Genomic DNA, 21,067 nt, shown 5'->3' on the forward strand with positions numbered 1-21,067 from the left:
ATTTATTTACAGTGTGCCCGTGTTTGTAATCACAAATGTTCCTTTTCCTGCAGCAGGAGGAGACGCATTATAAGTGGGTTCATTTACCAGTTGGAGAAACTGGGTTTGACTGATGAATAGCAGGAGAGAAAAATCTTGATATGCTTAAAAGGATATAATCAGTAAGCAACTTCTGCTCTAAATCAATAAATCAGACAGAAGAAATCTGTATTTTCAATTGATATTTTTTTCCTATGCACTCAGCTCAGCCAAGTATATAAAACTAGTAACGAGATTTTACTTAATCCAGTTTGCTCTGAATCCATAGGCCCATCTCCTGCTTTCATTTCTTGGTGTGCTATTGTGATTGATGGGGTTAGACAAAGAAGCAAGCTTTTGGGGGAAGAGAAAGAAGATCGGCAGTTAAACCTGCTACAATTTGCTGTAATTGCTGCTAGCATGCTGGCATCACATGCAGAAGAAACCCCTGTGATGGAAATGTGATAAAGCAATCAGCTGAGTGAATGGTTAATCTGCCAGTCCTGCCACGTCCTTGTTCAGAATTTCACATGAAAAAAATATTTAAATAAGTATGATGAGCTGTTCACACAGAAAACTAACAGGCTGTTTTTCCTCCTAATCAAAAACCGGTTCGTGTTGGGTTTGCCTTCATTACATTATTCCAAGCATTCGGGAAGTAGGTGAGTTAACTGTTTATTCACTCTCCCCTATTTTATGACGGAGTCCTCCCCCCCCTCCCTCCCCTCCCACTCAGCCACGCATCTTGGCTCTTAGCTGTCAATAGAAATTTTTCCTGCTTCCTGCTATTATGTTTTAAAAGGGAACTCCGATATATTTCACTTCATGCAGCGAGGTAAGCCATGAGCCTTACTTTCCCACACAGGAGCCAAACTTTTAATCTACATTTCATCATCAGCGCTTTAGTCTGTTACCTGAGTCGACCGAGCAAGATCACAAGCGTCTTTCAGAGCAGTGACGCAACATCCTGAGGCATTCACGTTCTTCACACACCTAAGCTTTGTGTAAAGCCTGGTTTTGTCTCCTGCTAACAAACTGGAGTTTCCAGTTACAACTGCCAGCGCTCTTTCTCCCTCTCTGGAAGAATCCTCTTCTCTCCGCAAAGTCAAGGCTGCCCTAAAAATGCTTTGCTGCATCGGACTTTGTTCTTATTCTGTGACAGATTTGGTTTATTTCATGTGCCATAAATGTGAATCCTTCCTCCTAAATATCACTTTAAAGTCATGGCCCTTAAAGATGCAGTTGCTGGTGTGGACTGCATAAACAGAAGATTGATTACCAAGTCATATTTCCTCTGTGAGATTGTGCAATCCCAGTCAGCATGCAAATACATATACCAGATTAGTGATGCCTCTAATGAGGCAGAATGACCCTGTGGTCCTCTTGTGTTGTGTTAGCAAGTATTTAGACACCTAATGTAAAATTTATGAATTTATTCCAAAAGCTTTGTGAGAGGGTGCATGTTTTACTAAAAATGCTGTAAATGAATGAATTCATTTTGTAACTGGTTAACCAGTTAGATCGAACTAAACTTCTATCAGCTCTTAAAACCTGCCGCAAGAATAAATGTACTGTAAATCCAGCGAAACGTAAATCATTCATTGTTCCTTCTGTTGTCAGACATTCCCAGCCTCGGGGCTCCAGAGCATGACTGCTTACTGTGCCCATTAGGACCCTGTTTTTGTTGCCTAAATGAGAATTTGCTGGCAACTGTCCTCCTGGCCTCTTTAGATTTGTCCTGCGCTCCTTTCAGAATAAATGGAGTGTTTCAGGACTGTTATATCTGCAGCGGCTGCCTCTAAGCCTGCCCGAGATTGAAAAGTGTGTTTTAGTCCTAGCTTGTAGAGGGGCAGCAGTCAAAGCTTTTTGGCCTCCCACGTGGCATTGTCCAGATGGAAAGGGAGGACATGGAGCATGCTGCTACAGAAGCCCTGCAGTCATGCAAAAAAATCCAACACAGTGGGGCACTGATTGCTTTCCAGACTGCAGCTCTTGGCTGTGTGATATCCACAGTAGGAGTGAGTAGGTCACAGAGACAGGTAGCACACAAAATATTTTAGCAGTGATATTTAAAGGGTATTAATCTGTTGTGAGCTGGATACGAGAACCACTTTGCTGTCTGGGATTTGATTGAGTCAGCTCGTGAGTCTGAATCACATCACTCACTGAAGACAGACTTCTTACTGAGGCTTTACAGAGAAACCAGGGCTTTTGGAACAAAGTCAGCAGTGCTGACCACAACTGATCCCCTCTGTAAAACAGGAGAGCCAGAGTTATTCCTACCATAGTGCTATAGCTTAACCCTGTTATTTAGTGCCTCTCAGGAATACACTCTCTTTCCTAATTGGATTGATGCTTTCATATAGTAGCAGTGCAGTGCGTATGTTTTGTCAGATTTGTGTGCTTGCATAACTACATAATTGCATTGAAGCTGTGCATCATAGCAGCATGGAGGTTACAGAGATTAGAGGCTTTTGCATTTTCTCTTTTTTTGTAAGCATAATATTTCTGATAGCGTATAGACTTAAAGCTGCAGCAATTAGTATCACAATGCTCAGATCAGATAGCGCTGCCTGCTGTTCCTCTCATGCCCAATGAGCGCGTTCACAGTGGGGGTTACAGCTTGCAGTGACATTGTTTAGGTTGACACACTTGCTGCTGCACACAGCAGAAGAAACTGAAGAGGCAGAAAGTGGTGGAGCCCAAAATAGAACAAAAAGCCCAGTGAACTTTGTGAACCTGTTTGTGTTTTCGTTGTGGAAATATATGTTGCTAACACTGTAAGCATATCAAGTGATGTGTTCATATTTTGTGTACAGTTTGTGGCTAAGTCAGAGGGTACGGATTAGTTGTCTGTGCAGTTCTAGAGCGTAATGTCATGTTGTAAAGTGAATGTATGTCATGCTTTGTGTTGTTTACTCTTACTACACAGCTTTGTGTTGTCCTTATGAATGACACAGGATTCAAGTAATGATAAATGTGTGGGTTTTTTAAGACACGGGTGACTTTTTCTTTTATATTGTAGGTTTCCAATTTCTGTTATCAGTTTGCTTTCATTTAGTTGCTTGTTTAGTTTCTGCTGTTTATATTTCTGCTCTGTGAAACTAGATCAACAGTTTATTTTACATCGGAAATTTTGTTTTGTCAGAGTTTCTGCACTACTGCGTTTGTCACTGTTTCCCATTGTCTGCATCCAATCACGAAACATAACTTGATACACGGTGATGGAAATACTTACTAGGCATAGACGTAACACAGCCGGGAATTCATCCCCTCAATAATTGTTTTGGAGGACTCCCTGAAAACCTTCACTTCAGACTGTTAAGCTCGTTACTCAGAAACTTCACCGCTAGAAAAAAAATTACCAAACAAAGCGATCTGCAAATTTGTTTTTTTATTTTTTATTTTTTGCTTTTGATGGTGGTTTTGGGGAAAAGCTGCATACTTGTTCATGATCTTATCAGAATCAGAACCAGCTGTATGGTTTCACATACAATGAATTTGTTTCCGGCTGTTGTTAGCTCTCTACAATTGACAAACAACACAATATGCAGACAAGACTATGTAGACAACGTACACATTCACATGTTCAATGGAATTTGCATATGTACGAAAATATAAATATAGTGCAAGAAAAATAGCTGAGTAAGGTTAGGTGCAGCTGCTGTATTATACAGCCTATATAAGTGCAGTGGCAAGTAACAGTAAACAGCAGTTCAGTTTTTGTTATTAATAAGTTTGATGGCATTTGGAAAGAAACTTTTACAGTGTCTGTTTGATTTTGTGTTCAGGGCTCTGTAGCGCCTGCCAGAGGGTAGGAGGTTAAAGAGTTCGTGTCCAGGGTGTGAGGAGTCTGTGATCATTTTTTCCGCCCGGTTTCTGGTGTATAAGTCCTGGAGGGTGGGCAACGGAGCACCTATGATTTTTGCTGCTCTGTCCACCACCTTTTGCAATCTGCATGTGTTCTGTTTTGTGGCTGAACCGAACCACTCTGTGATGGATGTACACAGGACAGATTCAATGACTGCAGTGTAGAACTGTTTCATCAGCTCCTGTGGCAGACCGTGTTTCCTCAGTTGACACAGAAAGTACATCCTTGGGCCTTTTTGGGGATGGAGTTGGTGTTGGCCTCTCATTTTAGGTCATTGGAAATAATAGTTCCCAAGAGCCTAAATGTCTCCACGGTAGACACGGTGCTGTTGAATATGGTGATGGGAGGCAGTGTCGAGTGTTTCCTTTTAAAATCCACTGTCATGTCTACAGTCTTTTGTGTGTTCAGCTCTAGGTTGCTCTGACCGCACCAGAGCACCAGCCGATCAATCTCCTGCCGATATGCAGACTCATCTCCGTCCTGGATTAGTCCAAAGATCGTAGTGTTGTCTGCAAACTTAAGAAGTTTCACTGTTGGGTCTGTAGAGGTACAGTCGTTTGAGTAAAGAGAAAATAGCAGTGGAGAGAGAACACAGCCCTGTGGTGCACCAGTGCTGACTGTTCTTATGTCAGAGGTAATATCCCCAAGCCTCACCTGTTGTGTCCGGTCTGTCAGAAAGCTGGTGATCCACTGACAGATGGCAGGGGACACACTGAGCTGAGACAGTTATCCTTCTGCTGGTAATATAAGTTTTATTTTTTATTTCTCACACTGATTGGGGACATTTCCCTGATTCATTTCATCAGGTTTCATGTCTGTATCTCACACACTCCAGCCTCTAACCCCACATATAATACCAAATGTTCTTTGGTGCACAAACAGCAAACGTGGTCACAATATATGTAAAGTGAATGAATGTTAAAAATATGAAACTATTAACTATGTAGCATTAGCATTGCCATTAGTGTTGATGATGTTACCTCCAGCTACAGGCTGAAAATGGGTTGGTGGTTCCTCGGCTTTAATAAAATAGCCAAAATGAGGACCAACCAGTGTGAGTCAGAACTGTGCAAGATTTTTTTACCATTATGAAAACACCAAGTATGATACATGATTTGAGTGCATTTTGAATTTCACAATATTCCCAGGCCTTAAAATTCTACCAATCTTCATTGAAATTGGCTCAGATGATCCTCATACCAAACTAAAGTTAATGTGGATTTTTTTTTTTCTTTTCTTCAGAATCCAAAACATGTTTATCCAAATAACTGTTGACGTGTTTGCTTTAAACAAATAATTCTTGTGTCCGTGAATACTGTGGAGGCTCCTGAGGCTGAGATATGTCAACCTGTCACATCAGCCTACTTCAAGAAATTACCATTACCTTTTCAAGTCTCTCTGCTGTTGCCTTATCTGCATAATTTAATCCTAATTTTTGCCAAGCTAACCTTTTTACTTCCTGTTTGATCCCTTTCAGCGTGCTCTATGAGGGTAAGGAGCGTCTCATCCAGGGGTGTGAGGTCATCCAGGCAACTCCATACGGACGCTGCGCTAATGTCAACAACAGCTCCGCAACCTCGCAGCGCATCTTCATCACCTTCCGCCGAGCGCCCCCTGTCCAGCCTCAGAATTCCCTGGCTGTGACGGACATTTGCGTCATTGTCACCAGCAAAGGCGAGACGCCACCGCACACCTTCTGCAAAGTGGACAAGAACCTCAACTGTGGCATGGTGCGTCTGAGTTTTATTTCTTAGCTCGCTCTCAGCGGTGAAGGTTCAGACACATAATAAGAGTGTGACCTTGTGATTGGTTTTTCAGTGGGGCTCCAGCGTGTTCCTGTGTTACAAGAAGTCAGTATCCGCGTCAAATTCCATCAGTTACAAAGCCGGTGAGTAAAAGCGATCAGTCTCAAAATGTCGTCTTTAACTGTAATTTACTTCCTGTACCTACTGAACAGCTGTTACTGCTTTCTGGTTTTTGTGTCTGTCTTCATGTTATTCAGTTATTGTTTAATTCAGTCTTTAATGATCGGCTCATGTGGTGCCAGAGTTGCTTGCAAGATAGTGAGTTAACCTAAAACTTTAATCAGCATGTTGTCTTATTTAAAACAGGCAAGTCACTGACAGTTGTGTCTTCAACAGAACGAATGTAATTTTGTCATAATGTGGAATATAATAATATAGAGATATTTTATTAGAAAATGCTAGAACAATTTAAAATAAAAAGTTGAAAATAATGGTAAATACAGAATCTCAGAAATTCACAGAAATGTTTTTGACTGTTTTTGTTATTGACCGTTAGAAGCAAGACCGAATACACGTGTGTGAATGAGAGGGAGGCAGATATAACAGTGAAGGTGGACAAGTTTAAATACCAGGGATCAGCCATCCAAAGTGCTCAAGAGAAGAAGAGAGTGCAAGGCAGGGTGGAGTGGGTGGTTTTTGTGTGATTTGTGTTGAAATGATAGCGGCAAAAGTAAAAGGGAAAGTTTACAAGATGGTAGTGAGACCTGCTGTGATGTACAGTTTGGAGAGACAAATACAGGAGGCTGAGCTGGAGGTGGCAGAGTTGCAGATGTTAGGATTTTCAGTGGGAGTGAGCAGGATGGACAGGATAAGAAATGAGTCCATCAGAGGGACAGCTCAGGTCGAGCGGTTTGGAGACAAAGTTAGAGAGGCGGGGCTGAGGTGGTTTGGAGGGAGAGTGGATATGCTGGACAAAGGGTGTTGAAGATGGAGCTGCCAGGCCGGAGGAAAACAGGAAGATGTTCTGTAATAACAATTGGTGCCAAAGGTTTTGCAGTCATGAGTCTTTCCACAATGTGTAGCTCTGTTAAATGCTGTCCACACACTGATAACAAAACTGAAGCAGTGAGAAATGTTGCCGCATTGTGTGTCATCACAATCGCCACCTCTTACATTTTTGTCTCAAAAAAGCAAGCACGCGTTACTTTCAGTGTATATCTCTGATCTTTGTGCGACATTTTCTCTGAAAGCTTCCGCAGCAGCTTGGCCTTTGGAACAGCGCATTGTGTAACGCACGTATAATCAGCGTTCATGTGTGCATACACACGCACACACACGCACACACCCATGCAGACATGCTTGCTGGCTTTATCTTTCGGCTGGCCTTTTTCCTGTGAAGTGGCTGTTTATTCATCTCGGACAACTGCACTTCCTGCCACGCCCTTTTGTGTGTCTGCAGACTTCTTTGTGTGTGTGTGCAAGTGTGTGTGCAGAAATATGTGCGTGTCATTTCAAAGTGACAACCTGCCAAACATGAAGTTGAACTGAAGGCTAAAATACTTATTTCCTCAAAATGAATGATAGAGGCTGCTGCCTGTAAGAGTACTGATTTCCCTTTTCTTAAAGGTAGCTTTTATTTAATCCCTGCAGAGGAGCATAACCTGCCTGGAAGTTTGAGGAAGTGTTTGGCCTGGAAACAAGTCAACAAACTTCAACTTTGCCACCTGTCTTGCTCCAAACGACCACATTGCTGCATCACCGGATTTTTGTTTATTGTTTGTGTCTTGTTCTGTGCTCCAGGCCTAATCTTTCGTTACCCAGAAGAGGACTATGAGTCTTTTCCTCTGTCAGAGTCTGTACCTCTGTTCTGTTTGCCCATGGGTGCCAAGATCGAGTGTTGGGCACCAAACACGCGAGACCCTCTGCCTGTCTTTTCCACATTTGTCTTAACCGTCTCTTCTGGTGAAAAGGTGAGACGCAGCCGCTAAAAGCAAACTATCGTTTATAGAAAATGAAAAAATGTTTTGCAAATCCTTTGATAATCAAGGAAGATCTCAATTTAAGTGTTTAAACTGGCTGGGGTCTCCTGTTCCAGGTGTATGGATCAGCCATCCAGTTTTACGAGCCTTACCCAGTGGATCTGTTGAGCGAGAAGCAGAAGATCCAGCTGGGCCTTCTCACCACGGTGGAGAAGAAGATGATCCCCAACCGGCCTGTAAACACCAATAAATGCATCTGTCTGCTCTCCCGATGGCCCTTCTTTGAGTCCTTCCGCAAGTTCCTGATGTTCATCTACAAGCTCTCCGTCTCAGGCCCGCACCCGCTGCCCATCGAAAAGTAGGAAGCTACATGTAGCTGTTGATACATTCGAAGTCATTTGTTGGGCACTTTAATGTAGACCAGGAGTAGGGAACTCCAGGCCTCAAGAGCCGGTGTCCTGCAGGTTTTAGATGTGTCCCTGATCCAGCACACCTGAATCAAATGACTGAATTACCTCCTCAGTCTGCAGTCAAGTTCTCCAGAGTCCCGCTAATGACTTCTATATGTGATTCAGGTGTGCTGGATCAGGAAAACATCTAAAACCTGCAGGACACCGGCTCTCGAGGCCTGGAGTTCCCTACCCCTGATGTAGACCTTTAAAAGGAAACAGCTAACATCAGTTTATTATTTCCTTCAACAGGCACATCTCACACTTCATGCACAATGTCTCATTTCCTTCCCCTCAAAGACCCAGAATCTTGGTCCAGGTCAGAATTTTTCTCTCTCTCTCTGTCTTGACTGAACTCTGCATAAGTTTTAGGCACTTTAGAGTTTTCTGAAATATTGCAGCGTCATTTTGCTTCACATGAAATGCTACATTCTCCTACTGTAGATAGTGTCTTGGAAAGTTTGCTGCTGCGGTTCTGTGGATTTAGGCTGTCTCAGTGTCTTCTGTCTTTTTATGTAAGGTCCATCTGTTGCAATACTCCATGTTCTTCTTGTCTCAAGATTTCTATATGCCTCAGGATGATTTCAGATGCTGCAGAATGAATTTAGCACCAAACCAAAATAAAATTCCAAACACCATTTCCAGAAATGCATCCACACTCCTGCAAGGATTCTCCACAATTCTTTATGCTTATAAAAAACTCCAGCACTGTAAATATTTCTAATTTTGTCTAATCAGTTACTTTGGGTGACAGCTGTGCTTCCAGCCATCAGCTCTGCCTTTTTATTTTTCTCCCTCCAAGATCTTGGACAAACCCATCCTTTCAGTCTTGTCTCTCACCAAGTTTTAAACCCCTGCAAAGCTGCTTCTGGTTTTATTAATTTCTGTTAATATCACCTATTATTATGTGCTATATTGCTGTTCCTTAATCCTGGGGTTAGGTTAATTGGTGATTCTAAATTGCCCATAGGTGTGAATGGTTGTCTGTCTCTGCCACTTTTGCACAGTACTGTTTGTGATTTTTTTTTTTTTTTGTATTTTTCTGTTACTCATGTTATTTAATGTCCCCTGCAGCTCTCGGTACATGACACCTTGATCCTCTCCCAGCCCGTGTCTACACCCTTACCCCTCAGGTACGCTGGCCTCCATAAAGAAACACATAACAAAATCATTTTGCTACAAAAAACATGTTCAGTTAAATCAGTTTTTAAAGCCTTTTTCTCCTGCTACTTTTCATACATTTGCAGCTTCCCAATAGATATGAGTAATTCAATCAGCCACTGTTTTATCCTCTTTGTAGCTCTCCATGCTGCCTTATGTAACCTTGAAACTTCACAAAAATGGTGATTGACAAGCTTTTGTTAAAGCTAGCACCGGCTGCTAATTGATATTCAAAGTAATGTGTTCTGCAGTCTCTATAATAGTGATTTAAATGGGTTAGACAGTGTTACCGCTCAAAGGCTTTTAAAATGGTCATATTGTTAGATTATAAAACAAACAAAGCAAATGAAAACAGAGTGCATTAGCAAAGTGAAGCAACAGATAAAGTAGATACTTAATAAGAGATTGATTAAACAATATATTTTAAGTTAATGGTGTTATTTTGAATATGAGGTCTCTGTATGCGTCATATTGTTTTTCTGATGCCATTGTGTAGATTAGTTTTAAATTTCATGTGCCTGTATTTCTGCCTTTTGCCTGTTTTTCCCATTTCTCCAATTCTGCCTGAATCTAGTTACAAATCCATTTACCCCTTTTTTTTTTTCCCCCCTCCCGTCCTTTAATTTTCCGTCTCCTTCACTTTCCGCTGTGCTTTCTGTTCCCGGCCTGAACTTATTGCTTCATTCCTCTCTCCTCTGTTCTCTCCCACCCTGATAGCGGGGCAGACTATGGCACTCTGCTGATGAATCTGGGCTCGGAGAACTGCGCCACACTGCTGCACTTTGTCCTGCTGGAGAGCAAGATCCTGCTGCACTCGCTCCGGCCCGCCGTGCTCACCGGAGTGGCCGAGGCTGTGGTGGCTGTGAGTAGGCTCCAACATGGACTCTCATATCGTCATACTCAATTTGAATATTTGAGTATTCAAATGTACTCAAATAGATCAAACTTTTTTGTAGGATTAGATTTTAGCAGACATTCTGCTGCTTAGTCTGCTTACATTTTTCTGATGAATTTAATGTATTTTATTTTAAAAGATAAAATTTAAAATACAAATCACAAAGTGTACTTTAAGCCTTTGGTAATTCCCATGTCCAGTGTGGCAGCTGAGCATATTGGACATGAAAGCAGAGCCAGACCCCTTCATTGGTCGGCTGATATTAGCTCTTTGCTGATATCAGCTGATAAATGGGGGGCATAAATAAATATCTACAAATAAGTGACAAAGAAATCTGTTTTATGTTCAGTGTGTCTGAAAGAAAAACTATTGGCCGATTTGAGGATTTTTGAGTCCCCAAATATCAGTGTCGCTCTTAAAAATTCTCTATCGGGCTCTAATGAAGAGCAGCCTGTTCTAGGCAAAAACAGAAAATTGACAGTCCATTTGAATTTGCTGTGTTTTAGTTCATTTTTGTGTTTTTAGACAGAGTATCCGCAGTGTTTCAGTGCCTTTGCTGACAATATAGAAAAAAGTGGAGTGACCATGCAGTCGTTGTCTCCACACATCTTTGCTTTCCTCTGCTCGTAAATGCGCTATCTGCCCTGGAAGTGTTGTGATCGAGCCGTTTTGAAATACAGGACCGGGATTAAATGTGTAATTACCCTTAAAAATCTAAACATTACAAGTGAAGAAAACAATCCAGTGTGACGGCATTTTTAGAAGAAAGTCCAGCACAACACCTCTCTGTGAAGTGCAGCACGATTGCAGGCTTTGGTGTCTCAGTTGTGAAGTTGTTTACCTTTTCCAGTCTGCGCCTGCAGAACATTTACACTCACATTTCTTTGACTTATCTGAACTTTTGAGATAAGAAACAAATGACTGGCACTACAAAACATCGCACAATGGATGGGCACGTTAATGGGACACAGCAACAAGCCATTAACAGAAATATTTCCTAGAGGATTAAATGAATATCTGTAGGTGCCCAGTTTAACTCTACTGTGCATCAAGACCTCTAAGAGATAGTCGCCCTGGATAACCCAACAGTTTACTCTGGAGTGACTTAAGTAGTAGTCATGCTTGTTGAGTCAACATTCATCAGAACTCCAGAGAATAGAAACTGTCTGCATACTTAAATTAAAACACTAATTAAGAGCTTACAGAACACACACTTTGTTATTTAGTCATTCGGCTGCTGTGATGAGCCATCCATGATCTGCAGTATATGTAATTCCTTTAACACTAATTAGTCCAAGACATCTTTAAATGTTCCATACGGAGGGAACTGTAAGTATCAGTTTCATTTCCTTAACTTATATTTTATGACTGTAATGAAAGCGCATTGAGATGAGTCGGGTGGAGCGGTTTGATCCAGAAACGGTGAAAATAAGCAGCGAGAAGAGGAACAAGTTTCTGAGCAGTGATGTGAGCACATCTCTATTTTAATGTAGACACAGAATCAGTGAAGCCTACGCTGTAATCAGTAACAGTGAGCAGTATTTAATTCTCACAATGTAACAACTCCTGTTCAGTATTGGCGCAGGTGGCTTCCCAGTTGGGAGAACATTAGAGTGAAGCACGGGAATGAAAATGCGGCTCATGTATGACTAAAGCTTGCTTTAAACCACAAGATAATGACTTGCTTTTTTACACTTGTGGCCATTTTAAAGTGGCAGTAATTTGAAGTATTTGATGCTGGATGTTGTATTGATCGCTATCATGCAGGCACTAAAATCCTCTCTAACATAAATGATGCCCACTCTGAGTGACGGCAACACTTTCTGTCATTATGCTAATACACTTCCTGCACGTCTATCACTCTGCTTTTATAGCTGATCGTTGCTTTGCGCTTCACAACCAGCGCCCCCGAGCAGCGTAGTATCCAAATAAAACTGCCGCCCCTCCAGCTTTTTTTTTTTGAACTTTGACTGAGATTTTCACTGAGATTTGGTTGTTTATTCTCCAGTTCCAGAAACATAAGGATTTCACAATTCTCAAAATCGCCCAAATAGGTTTCAGCTGTCACAATAGAGCAGTTATGCAAGTGTGACGCTTTAAATTTGTCTTAGTTGCCTGCATTGGTTAACTTTGGTGCCTCATAAATATGTTCTTGAGGGGTAGAGCATTGTAAAAACAAATGAGCTCATGAATAAAGAAAGAAAGAAATGCGTTTTTGTTTTGTTTTTTACCCATGTGGAACTCTTTAAAAACATTTGGGAGTAATACTCCTGTTTCTGGTTTTTTGTCTCCCTCCAGATGATTTTCCCCTTCCAGTGGCAGTGTCCCTACATCCCCCTGTGCCCACTCTCTCTCGCAGGCGTCCTCAATGCCCCGTGTCCATTTATAGTGGGCGTGGACTCCCGCTACTTTGACCTTTATGACCCCCCACCAGATGTTGTTTGTGTGGATCTGGACACCAACACTATCTACCTGTATGTTGTTTACAAGAGAAAAACACCCACTGTCCTGTACATTAACAGCTCTGATAAAGCTGAACAGCTGTTTCAGCTGCAGATTTGTGTGCAGCTGTCTTGTTACTTCCAGCGAGTTAACGTTGTGGTTTTGTATGTTGCAGGTCGGACGAGAAGAGACACAGCAACTGGAAGAACCTCCCAAAGAAGCCCTGCAAGAGCCTCATGAGCTCGCTGAGCAACTTGCACCACCAGCTGGCCACTGGTACAAACAGCACCTCATTTGTATTGCAAATCCTCACCCACTTATGTGTTCATTAACACATGAAGATTCATTTACAGGAAGTGGGCAAATCAGCCACAAACTACAGTGTTCGACTCGTTTGATGTGGTGCTTAATCTTTATCAGAGCGCTGTAAGCTTAAATTGCAGTATGTCGTCACTGCCTCGTGGTGTTTTGTTAGTAAAATGTGGGAGCAGACAGAATGCAGTCAAAGCTGTAACTGTATGTCTTAATGAACTATGTTGTTAGTTAAATAATTAGGTTGAAATCAATTATAACAGTGTATTTAATTTGTGTAGCACTGACTAAAACTCATTTCAAAATAAAATGTTTTCATTATGATATAAAATTTTACAACATAAAATAAAAAGTATCTGATTTTATACAGTACCAGTCAAACATTTGGACACTGGTACTATATAATTTATTATTTCCTTTAAAAAAACAAATATACTTTTACATTTTTTTTTCCTTTCTGGTTGTTTGGTTTGTTTGGTCTTCATCATGATGATCATCATCATCAAACAGCCCTCTTTGTTAATGTTACGGAAAAGTAAATTATTAACTGTGTGCCACATTAAAAGCACCGTATAAAAGGGAGAGCGAGCTAAGAGATTTTATTTAAATAGTTTAAACTGACAGCACCGGTTTGTGTTTAAGTTTCAGTACGCCAAGTGACGCAGGAGGGCTCGGCTGTTGACATGACACCCATGGATGCGGACTTCACCTGGCACAAGAAGAAGACGGCCCTGGAGATGGAAATCCAGGAAGCCTTCCTTCGTTTCATGGCCTCCATCCTGAAGGGCTACCGCTCCTACCTCAAACCCATCACCCAGGCGCCCTCTGAAAAGGCCACAGCTGCAGACTCCCTTTATGACCTACAAGGTAAACAAGCGATTGACCGTTAGCTTTTTATATGCGTTGCCAACCTAGCGCTATGGATTTGTCGATAGCTTCCAGGATCTGTAACCTTTGCATAATTTACAGCCTTAATTCAGATGGAATCAACTCATGCATGCTTTCATTGGCATTTCTATTTCAAGGAGCATCAAAACTATCTTTCAGTGTGTTATTAGGAATCAGGTTGACCCAGTGGCTGGCTGCTGATGCCCTGAGCATCAGCTTTGAATCCCATTTAGGGCTCTCCTTCCTGTGCTCCGTAATGCCCAAAATAGAACATTAAAAGGTGTTTTTAGAAATTAATCACCTTTCTCATCAGCTATAAAAGTGCTTGCTGCTGGGAAATAGGCTCTGTTCCATTTAATTCCCCTCTTAAAGATCAATTTTAGATGGAGTGAATCCTCTTTATGCTGCATATTTTAACACTTATATAGCTGCACATTGATTTGATGACGTAGTAATTCATAAACTGAAGCCAAAAGGACAACACAACAGTGCAACTCTTTTTTTTGTTTGTTTGTTTTGTTTTGTTTTGTTTTGTTTTTTTTCTTTTTAAGTTGCTGCAAACAGTCTAATCTTGTTTGTAGCTGACACTGGATTCATTTCAGTCGGATGGTTTTTGATGCCGTGCTCTCTCTTCGCCTCCCTGCAGGGTTTCTCAAAAGCAGAGACCGTGCCCACCAGAAGTTCTACTCCCAGCTCACCAAGACCCAGATATTCATCCGCTTCATCGAGGAGTGCACCTTCGTCAGCGACAAGGACACCGGCCTGGCCTTTTTTGATGATTGCGTCGAAAAGGTGATTACCATCCCATCGTCATGCCGGCTTCAGATGTGTATAAAATGCATGCTGGTCTTTGTTGTTGTGTTTATCTCTTCCGTTGGAGAGTTCCTTCCAGGATGGGGCCTTTGTGTTATGGTGGTTTATTGGCAAAATAACATTTGTACGCTGGGAGGCTGAGGAAGCCATGATTTCCTTTGATTCATTACGTTTCCTTCGCTCTCTTTCCTCTTCTTGCAGCTTTTTCCCTCTGATAAAATCACCGACAAGGGCACCAAGGTAATTCCTTATAATGTAATCAGATTTCCGCGCACCTTTATTTTTTTTTCCCCCTTCACGTTTGGGACTAACATCACGAGATGGGTACATTTTAATTTCTCCCCTTCTAATAAATGTATTCAGCAAAGGGGCACAGACACTTACTGCTTTTCCTGTGTCCTTAAATCCTAATCACACTCACATAAGCATTCTTTACTGCATAATTAGAAAAGCATTATAGACTTGAGTATCCTTGTATCCTAGTTGTTTACTTGCTGCCATCAGACAGGAAATGAGCTACAGTCTGTGTTTTCCTATATATCTCTGAATATGATCCCTGCTGCAGGTTGAAGGAGAGTCATCTGAGGACACAAGACTGCTGGAACTGGATGAGTCTCAAAAGAGCGAGCACACCGTGTTTGTAATGCCTCCTGAGCCTCCAGCTGATGATGGACCGGAACCCCCTCCTCAGTACACGTAAGACTTGTAGCCCTTTAATCATATTTTTTTTAAAAAAAGAAAAGATCTTAATGCTTTCGTGACCTTGCACCAATCTTGCTTTACATTCTGCAGGTATAAAAGTTTCCCGAGGCTGCAGTTAAATCTGTTTGACCGTCCCAGAGAGCTGCGTCCAGCAATCAGCAGCAGAGCAGCAGGGGCCAGTCTGTCCAGCAGCCCGGCGCTACTAGCGAAAAGGACAAAGCAGGTACATACTGTCACCGTCATGCTCTTCAGTCTTTATCAACATATGCTTCTGTCGTGATTAAATTGTGCTTCTACTGATCTTATAGGAGATCAAACTTGCATACAAGATGGCCAAGCGCTTCTACTCCAACCCGCCTCTGTGGGCCCGCTGTCTGTTCAGTCACGGCTACAGCCTGTGGTTCATCTGCCTGCCAGCAGCTGTACGAATGGCCAAGTCAAAGAGTCGGGCCATGCAGCAGGCGTACAACGTCCTGTTAAGGATGCGGGCCACTGAGGTGGAGATACTGGATGAGGTGCGGTCACATTCTGTGGGAATGTTTTTGGATTATCTTTATCCAGTTTGATGTGTTTTTAAATGTCGTTTTATCTTCTTTATTATGTTAAGCTTTCAGTGTAATTTCTTTTTTTATAAGCAATGTAAAATCCTGGACTTCAAAGTAACGATCTGTGTTTTTTTTTTTTTTTTTCTTTTCTTTGCCTGTCTGGCGTTCAGGTGTGTTACAGAGTGATGATGCAGCTCTGCGGCGTGTGGGGTCTTCCTGTTATGGCTGTGCGAGTCCTGGTTGAGATGAAGAAAGCAGGAGTGCATCCCAACGCCATCACATATGGATACTACAACAAGGTTTGATATATTATTGAACACTTGAAGATTTGATGTGTGTTTAGTCTTGCTGATATGTTTGTTCGTGGGATTTATCGTGCAGTCCCATCTCATCCTTTCACCTGCTCTGCACAGGCCGTCTTGGAGAGCCCGTGGCCGAGCCGGAACCGGAGCGGCCTGTTCATGTGGACCAAGTTGCGTAATGTGCTTCGTGGAGTTGGACAGTTTAAATACGCTTTAAACCGCACGTCTTCTGAGAAGGGATCAGCGCTGACTACCACAGGTGTGAATCGAATGTTACAGGCTATTTATTTATTTATAAATCTCTGCCAGCGAGTTTATGTGATTGGTTTGTTTGTATGTTTTTCTGTTAGCAGGATTACTTAAAACGTAACGCTTTATCGGACAAGGGGTTGACCCTGCTTAGAAGTCATATGGAGCTTTTTTATCATAGCTTCACAAATACAGTTGGAATAATAATTATAAGAAAAGGATATTAACGTGAAGTTAACTGGAAAATAACACAAATTAATCTGGATCCAGATGTGTTTCAGTCCAGGAAACCTTTTTCTATACAGTCTTCTCTTGTTTACTTACACACTTCTTCCTGTAACTTTCTCTAGATGCTCCAGAAGGTGGCTCAGCAGGCACTGATGCTGACCGGTTGAGTCATGGAAGTGCGTACAGCTCAAGCGAGGTCAACGGTGAGGACGATAATGTTTTTGCCTCCACCCATGACATGGGAGATGCAGCAGACAACCACTGCAGTACAGGTACTGATTCCCCAAATCTTCAGTCCTCTGTAACCTAAGGGTCAGCTGAGTCCCAGCATCTAACCGAGGGAAAAAAAAAAATCCCCTTTAAAGATGATTTATATTTGAGTACAGCCGTTTTTGTGTTTGTTTATTCTGTGATCTACAGGGAGACAGTCTGATCAAGGCTACGGCTCGAAGGATGAGTTGCACCAAGAGCTGCCTGAACCTTCACATGCAGTCCTCCCGCCAGCTGATGAGAGAAACGATGCTAAAGCACAGCATAATGGTAAGAAAAGCCCAGCCTCAGCCATTCACTTCCAGTGAAGTTTTGTGGGCATCACAGTTTTTTAATTTAATTTTTTTTTTTTAACCAGGAGGAGACATTGCCAGCTCAGTGGACAGCGCAGTAGCAGTGGGAGAGCCCCACAGTCCTGTTAATGTGTCCCCGCATGTACCCAGTATAGTTAAGCTGTCCACAGGAAGCTTTGACGGAGAAGCAGGTGAGGAAGTAGGGAATATTGTTAAAATTGGCTTCATCTTTGTTTTCTTTTTGGGAAAGATTTCCTATTCTTATTTAAATTAAGCTACATAAGTTTAATTGTTGCGCTACCTTAACTGTATCTGTGTGCATTGTGCAGGTAAAGGGCAGCTGTTCAGGAGACATAGCAAGAACGATAATGTGTCTCTTTGTGATGAGGATGCCTCACTGCCGTCTCAGGCCGTAGCTCACCCGTCTCAGCATCAGCGGCAGAAATCCTTCTCTGAGCGCAGCTGTAGCTTCAGCGCTGAAACCCGTGCTGGAATGCTCTCTGAGACGGGCATGGACCACATGGCCAGCCGAATGGGCGCTGATGCTCGTATACTGGCTGGAGTCCTCTCTGGAGGTCAAAGCCCACCCCCCATTATTGTGACCAGACCACTTTTTAAAGACTTGGAGGAAGAGCCTGAGGAAGATCAGGGCTTGAGGCTTAAAAAGCTTTCAGAGGAAGAGGGCCCAGAAACGGCAGAAGAAAGAAAGGCAGATGATAAAGAGCTGAAGGGGACTGAGGTAAATAGGGAGAAACAACTGAGAAAGAACACTGAAACTAATGAGGATGAGTCTGGAGTGCGAGGAGCCATCTTGGAGAGGGCAGATGTGGAAGTGGGATCCGACCCGCTTTCACGCCTGGTGTCGGAGAGCGAAGAGTCGGCCTCTGTCAACAGTCAGGAGCCGCCACGCTCCATGCCCGCTGTGGTGTCCCGTAACCTGGCTGAGGAGATTGAACTGTACATGAGCATGAGAAGCCCTCTGGGTGCCAAATCCTCCAGCATGGAGCTCCAGCAGTCCCAGGGAGACTCCACTGATGCCCCTCAGCCCAAACAGACTCTAGAGCGGAGATCTAGCCTCCCGGTGCCTCCTGTGAAAACCCCAACTAGCTCACCAGGCACCACCCCCAAACGCAGCCCCAACACTGTAACACGCTCCAAGACTTTTGCAGTAAAGACAAAGGCAGCAGCAGGCACTACAGTGAGATCGACCTCACTGACCGCACTGGTCAAGTCCTCTCAGGGGGGGTCACTGGGATCAGTCATTAATACCATTTCAGGTATCAAAATGGACACCTTCTTATCAGGACCTAAAATTGATGTGCTTAAGTTGAGCATGAAACAGGCAGCAAACGTGGCCAGCAAGGTGTGGGGAGCAGTGGCATCAGCTTACGCTGACTCAGATGATGAGGTTAGTGTCGTTAAAGGGTAATTCCACACTTATTAAGCAGATTTTGCAGTGATGCTGATCATATCCATTTCAATTTATTTATTTATTTTTTTGCAGTCTAACATACCCTGCTCAAAAATATTAAAGCAACACCTTTCATGTTTTTAATCAGAGTACACCATCTAGTCATTTAAAGGAGTCATATCATGCAAAATCCACTTTTTTAGCCCTTAAATACATTTTTTGTGTACATTGAGTGCAGTAAATTAAAATGTATTCTCTCCCAGTGCTGCGTAGATATCTTTATATTCTTTTTGGGTCATAATTTTCAGTCAGTTTTCTCTATTCTCTGTTACTTTTCTTATTTGTTACGTCACAGTATTTGCTGTGGAACTGCCAAACAAGGACATGAACTTCCAGCTAACCAATTTCATGAATCCTCCGCCTTTTTTTTTTCTCGCAGCGATTTTGTAGTCCAGTTCAGTTATGCCGAGGTTGCAAGTAAACAAGTCAAAATGTTCATTTGTTGGGTGTATCAACCCACACGATTCCATACACCACCCTCAGGCATCAGAGGTGAAGTGCCTGGTTAAATTTTATTTTTCTCGGAAATGTACCCATGTCAATGGGGAAAGTCTTCCTTGTTTCTCTGCCGGTAGCTAATTGTATTGCTGCTATCAAACTACAAAAATGGCCGAACGGGGTGGAGCGGAACGCTCTGCGACCTGGAGGGGGGCGGGGTGTGAAATGTCTCAGTCACATATAAAGAGACCGCACCACAAGTGAATGATTTACATATGAAAAGGGAGGATTTAAATGCATGATATATCCCCTTTAAACTTCTGGGATGTTGATCTGGTCAGTTAAGTAGCAGAGGGGGTCATTAATCATTTTCAGCTGCTTTGGTGTTGATGAAATTAACAACAGGTGCACTAGAGGGGGAACAGGTGGAGGTGGAGGCCACTGACATTTTTCCCTCATCATCTTTTCTGTTTTTTCACTAGTTTTGCATTGGGCTAGGGTCAGTGTCACCACTGGTAGTATGAGGCAATACCTGGACCCTACAGAGGTTGTTCAGGTAGTCCAACTCCTCCAGGATGGCACATCAACATGTTGCCAGAAGGTTTGTTATGTCTCCCAGCACAGTCTCAAAAGTATGGAGGAGATTCAGGAGACAGGTAGTTACTCTAGGAGAGCTGGGCAGGGCTGTATAAGGTCCTTAACCCATCAGCAGGGCCAGTTATCTGCTCCTTTGTGCAAGAAGAAACCGGATGAGCAATGCCAGAGCTACAAAATGACCTCCAGCAGGTCACTGATATGAATGTCTCTGACCAAACAATCAGAAACAAACTTCATGAGGGTGGCCTGAGGGCCCAACACCCTCTAGTGGGCCCTGTGCTCACTGCCTGGCACTGTGGAGCCTGACTGGCATTTGCCATAGAATACCAGAATTGGCAGGTCCTTCACTGTCACCTTGTGCTTTTCACAGATAAGAGCAGGTTCACTCTGAGCACATGTGACAGATGTGAAAGATTCCAGAGAAGCTGTGGAGAACGTTATGCTGCCTGTAACATCATTCAGCATGCCCAGTTTGGTGGTGGGTCAGTGATGGTCTGTGGAGGCATATCCATGGAGAGATACACAGGCCTCTACAGGCTAGGCAACGATACCCTGACTGCCATTAGGTATCAAGGTGAAATCCTTGGACCCATTGCCAGACCCTATACTGGTTCAGTGGGTCCTGGGTTCTTCCTGGTGCACAACAATGCCCGGCTTTATGTGGCAAGAGTATGCAGGCAGTTCCTCAAGGATGAAGGAATTGATACCTCTAACTGGCCCCCACACTCGCCTGACCTAAATTTAATACCAGTACCATTTTGAGTTGCTTTAATTACATTTTGGCAAAATGGACTAGCCTGCTGCATCACCTTTTCACTTTGAGTTTTGAAGTGTCTGTGAATCCAGTCCTCTCTAGGCTGATAATTTTCATTTCCATCAAACGCTGTGGCATCCTTTCATTCCATATCAGTATAGTTATCCAGCATGATTTTTTCCCCCCATTGAGATCTGATGTGTTTCAGTGAGTTCCTTAATTTTTTTTTATCATACAGCTGATCTGGTAATACATTTTGATGGCTCAGATATGCAATGTGGTGAAAGCACTCAGTGCCTTTTATAGTCTGCTTCTTCTGCATAAAGGAGAACAATTAAGGTAACTTTATCCTAATTCTGTCTAACTGTTCCCTGCAGGATGAACCTCAGGTTGGTGGTTTCCCAGCTCGTCTGGATGAAAATGTGCTGTCTGCACATGACTTGGATGAGAGTCCTGAGAGAAAGGCCATCCCAGGGTTGGTAGCTAATGGTCTAAACCAGAGCTGCACCAGTCTGGGCAGCAGCAGCGGCAGCAGTGACACAGGCCGTGGGACGCAACAGACACGTAAGCACTCAGCTGCTGATATAAAAAAAGGAAGCAAAGGGACCCGATGAAGTACTCAGGCCTGTGATATCAGCTCTCAGC

General features: G+C 42.8%; 1 protein-coding gene across 2 annotated transcripts in view; it reads left to right on the forward strand.

The window, feature by feature from the left end:
- dennd4c (DENN/MADD domain containing 4C) overlaps positions 1–21,067 on the forward strand; it is a 38,306-nt gene that overhangs the window by 12,013 nt on the left and 5,226 nt on the right. The window contains exons 3-24 of one of the 2 annotated variants that reach the window (XM_030722594.1): positions 5,367–5,619; positions 5,708–5,777; positions 7,435–7,604; positions 7,730–7,971; positions 8,315–8,381; positions 9,137–9,195; positions 9,941–10,085; positions 12,417–12,592; positions 12,736–12,836; positions 13,515–13,739; positions 14,407–14,552; positions 14,775–14,813; positions 15,139–15,269; positions 15,366–15,498; positions 15,584–15,790; positions 15,991–16,119; positions 16,234–16,381; positions 16,722–16,871; positions 17,020–17,139; positions 17,228–17,353; positions 17,492–18,570; positions 20,800–20,986. In XM_030722594.1, coding sequence (XP_030578454.1) covers positions 5,367–5,619; positions 5,708–5,777; positions 7,435–7,604; positions 7,730–7,971; positions 8,315–8,381; positions 9,137–9,195; positions 9,941–10,085; positions 12,417–12,592; positions 12,736–12,836; positions 13,515–13,739; positions 14,407–14,552; positions 14,775–14,813; positions 15,139–15,269; positions 15,366–15,498; positions 15,584–15,790; positions 15,991–16,119; positions 16,234–16,381; positions 16,722–16,871; positions 17,020–17,139; positions 17,228–17,353; positions 17,492–18,570; positions 20,800–20,986 — 4,103 coding nt within the window. The remainder of the gene's footprint in view (positions 1–5,366; positions 5,620–5,707; positions 5,778–7,434; positions 7,605–7,729; positions 7,972–8,314; positions 8,382–9,136; positions 9,196–9,940; positions 10,086–12,416; positions 12,593–12,735; positions 12,837–13,514; positions 13,740–14,406; positions 14,553–14,774; positions 14,814–15,138; positions 15,270–15,365; positions 15,499–15,583; positions 15,791–15,990; positions 16,120–16,233; positions 16,382–16,721; positions 16,872–17,019; positions 17,140–17,227; positions 17,354–17,491; positions 18,571–20,799; positions 20,987–21,067) is intronic. The other variant, XM_030722595.1, reaches the window with a different exon arrangement.

This window comes from Archocentrus centrarchus (genome assembly GCF_007364275.1).
Source record: "Archocentrus centrarchus isolate MPI-CPG fArcCen1 chromosome 18 unlocalized genomic scaffold, fArcCen1 scaffold_23_ctg1, whole genome shotgun sequence".
Lineage (NCBI taxonomy): Eukaryota > Metazoa > Chordata > Actinopteri > Cichliformes > Cichlidae > Archocentrus > Archocentrus centrarchus.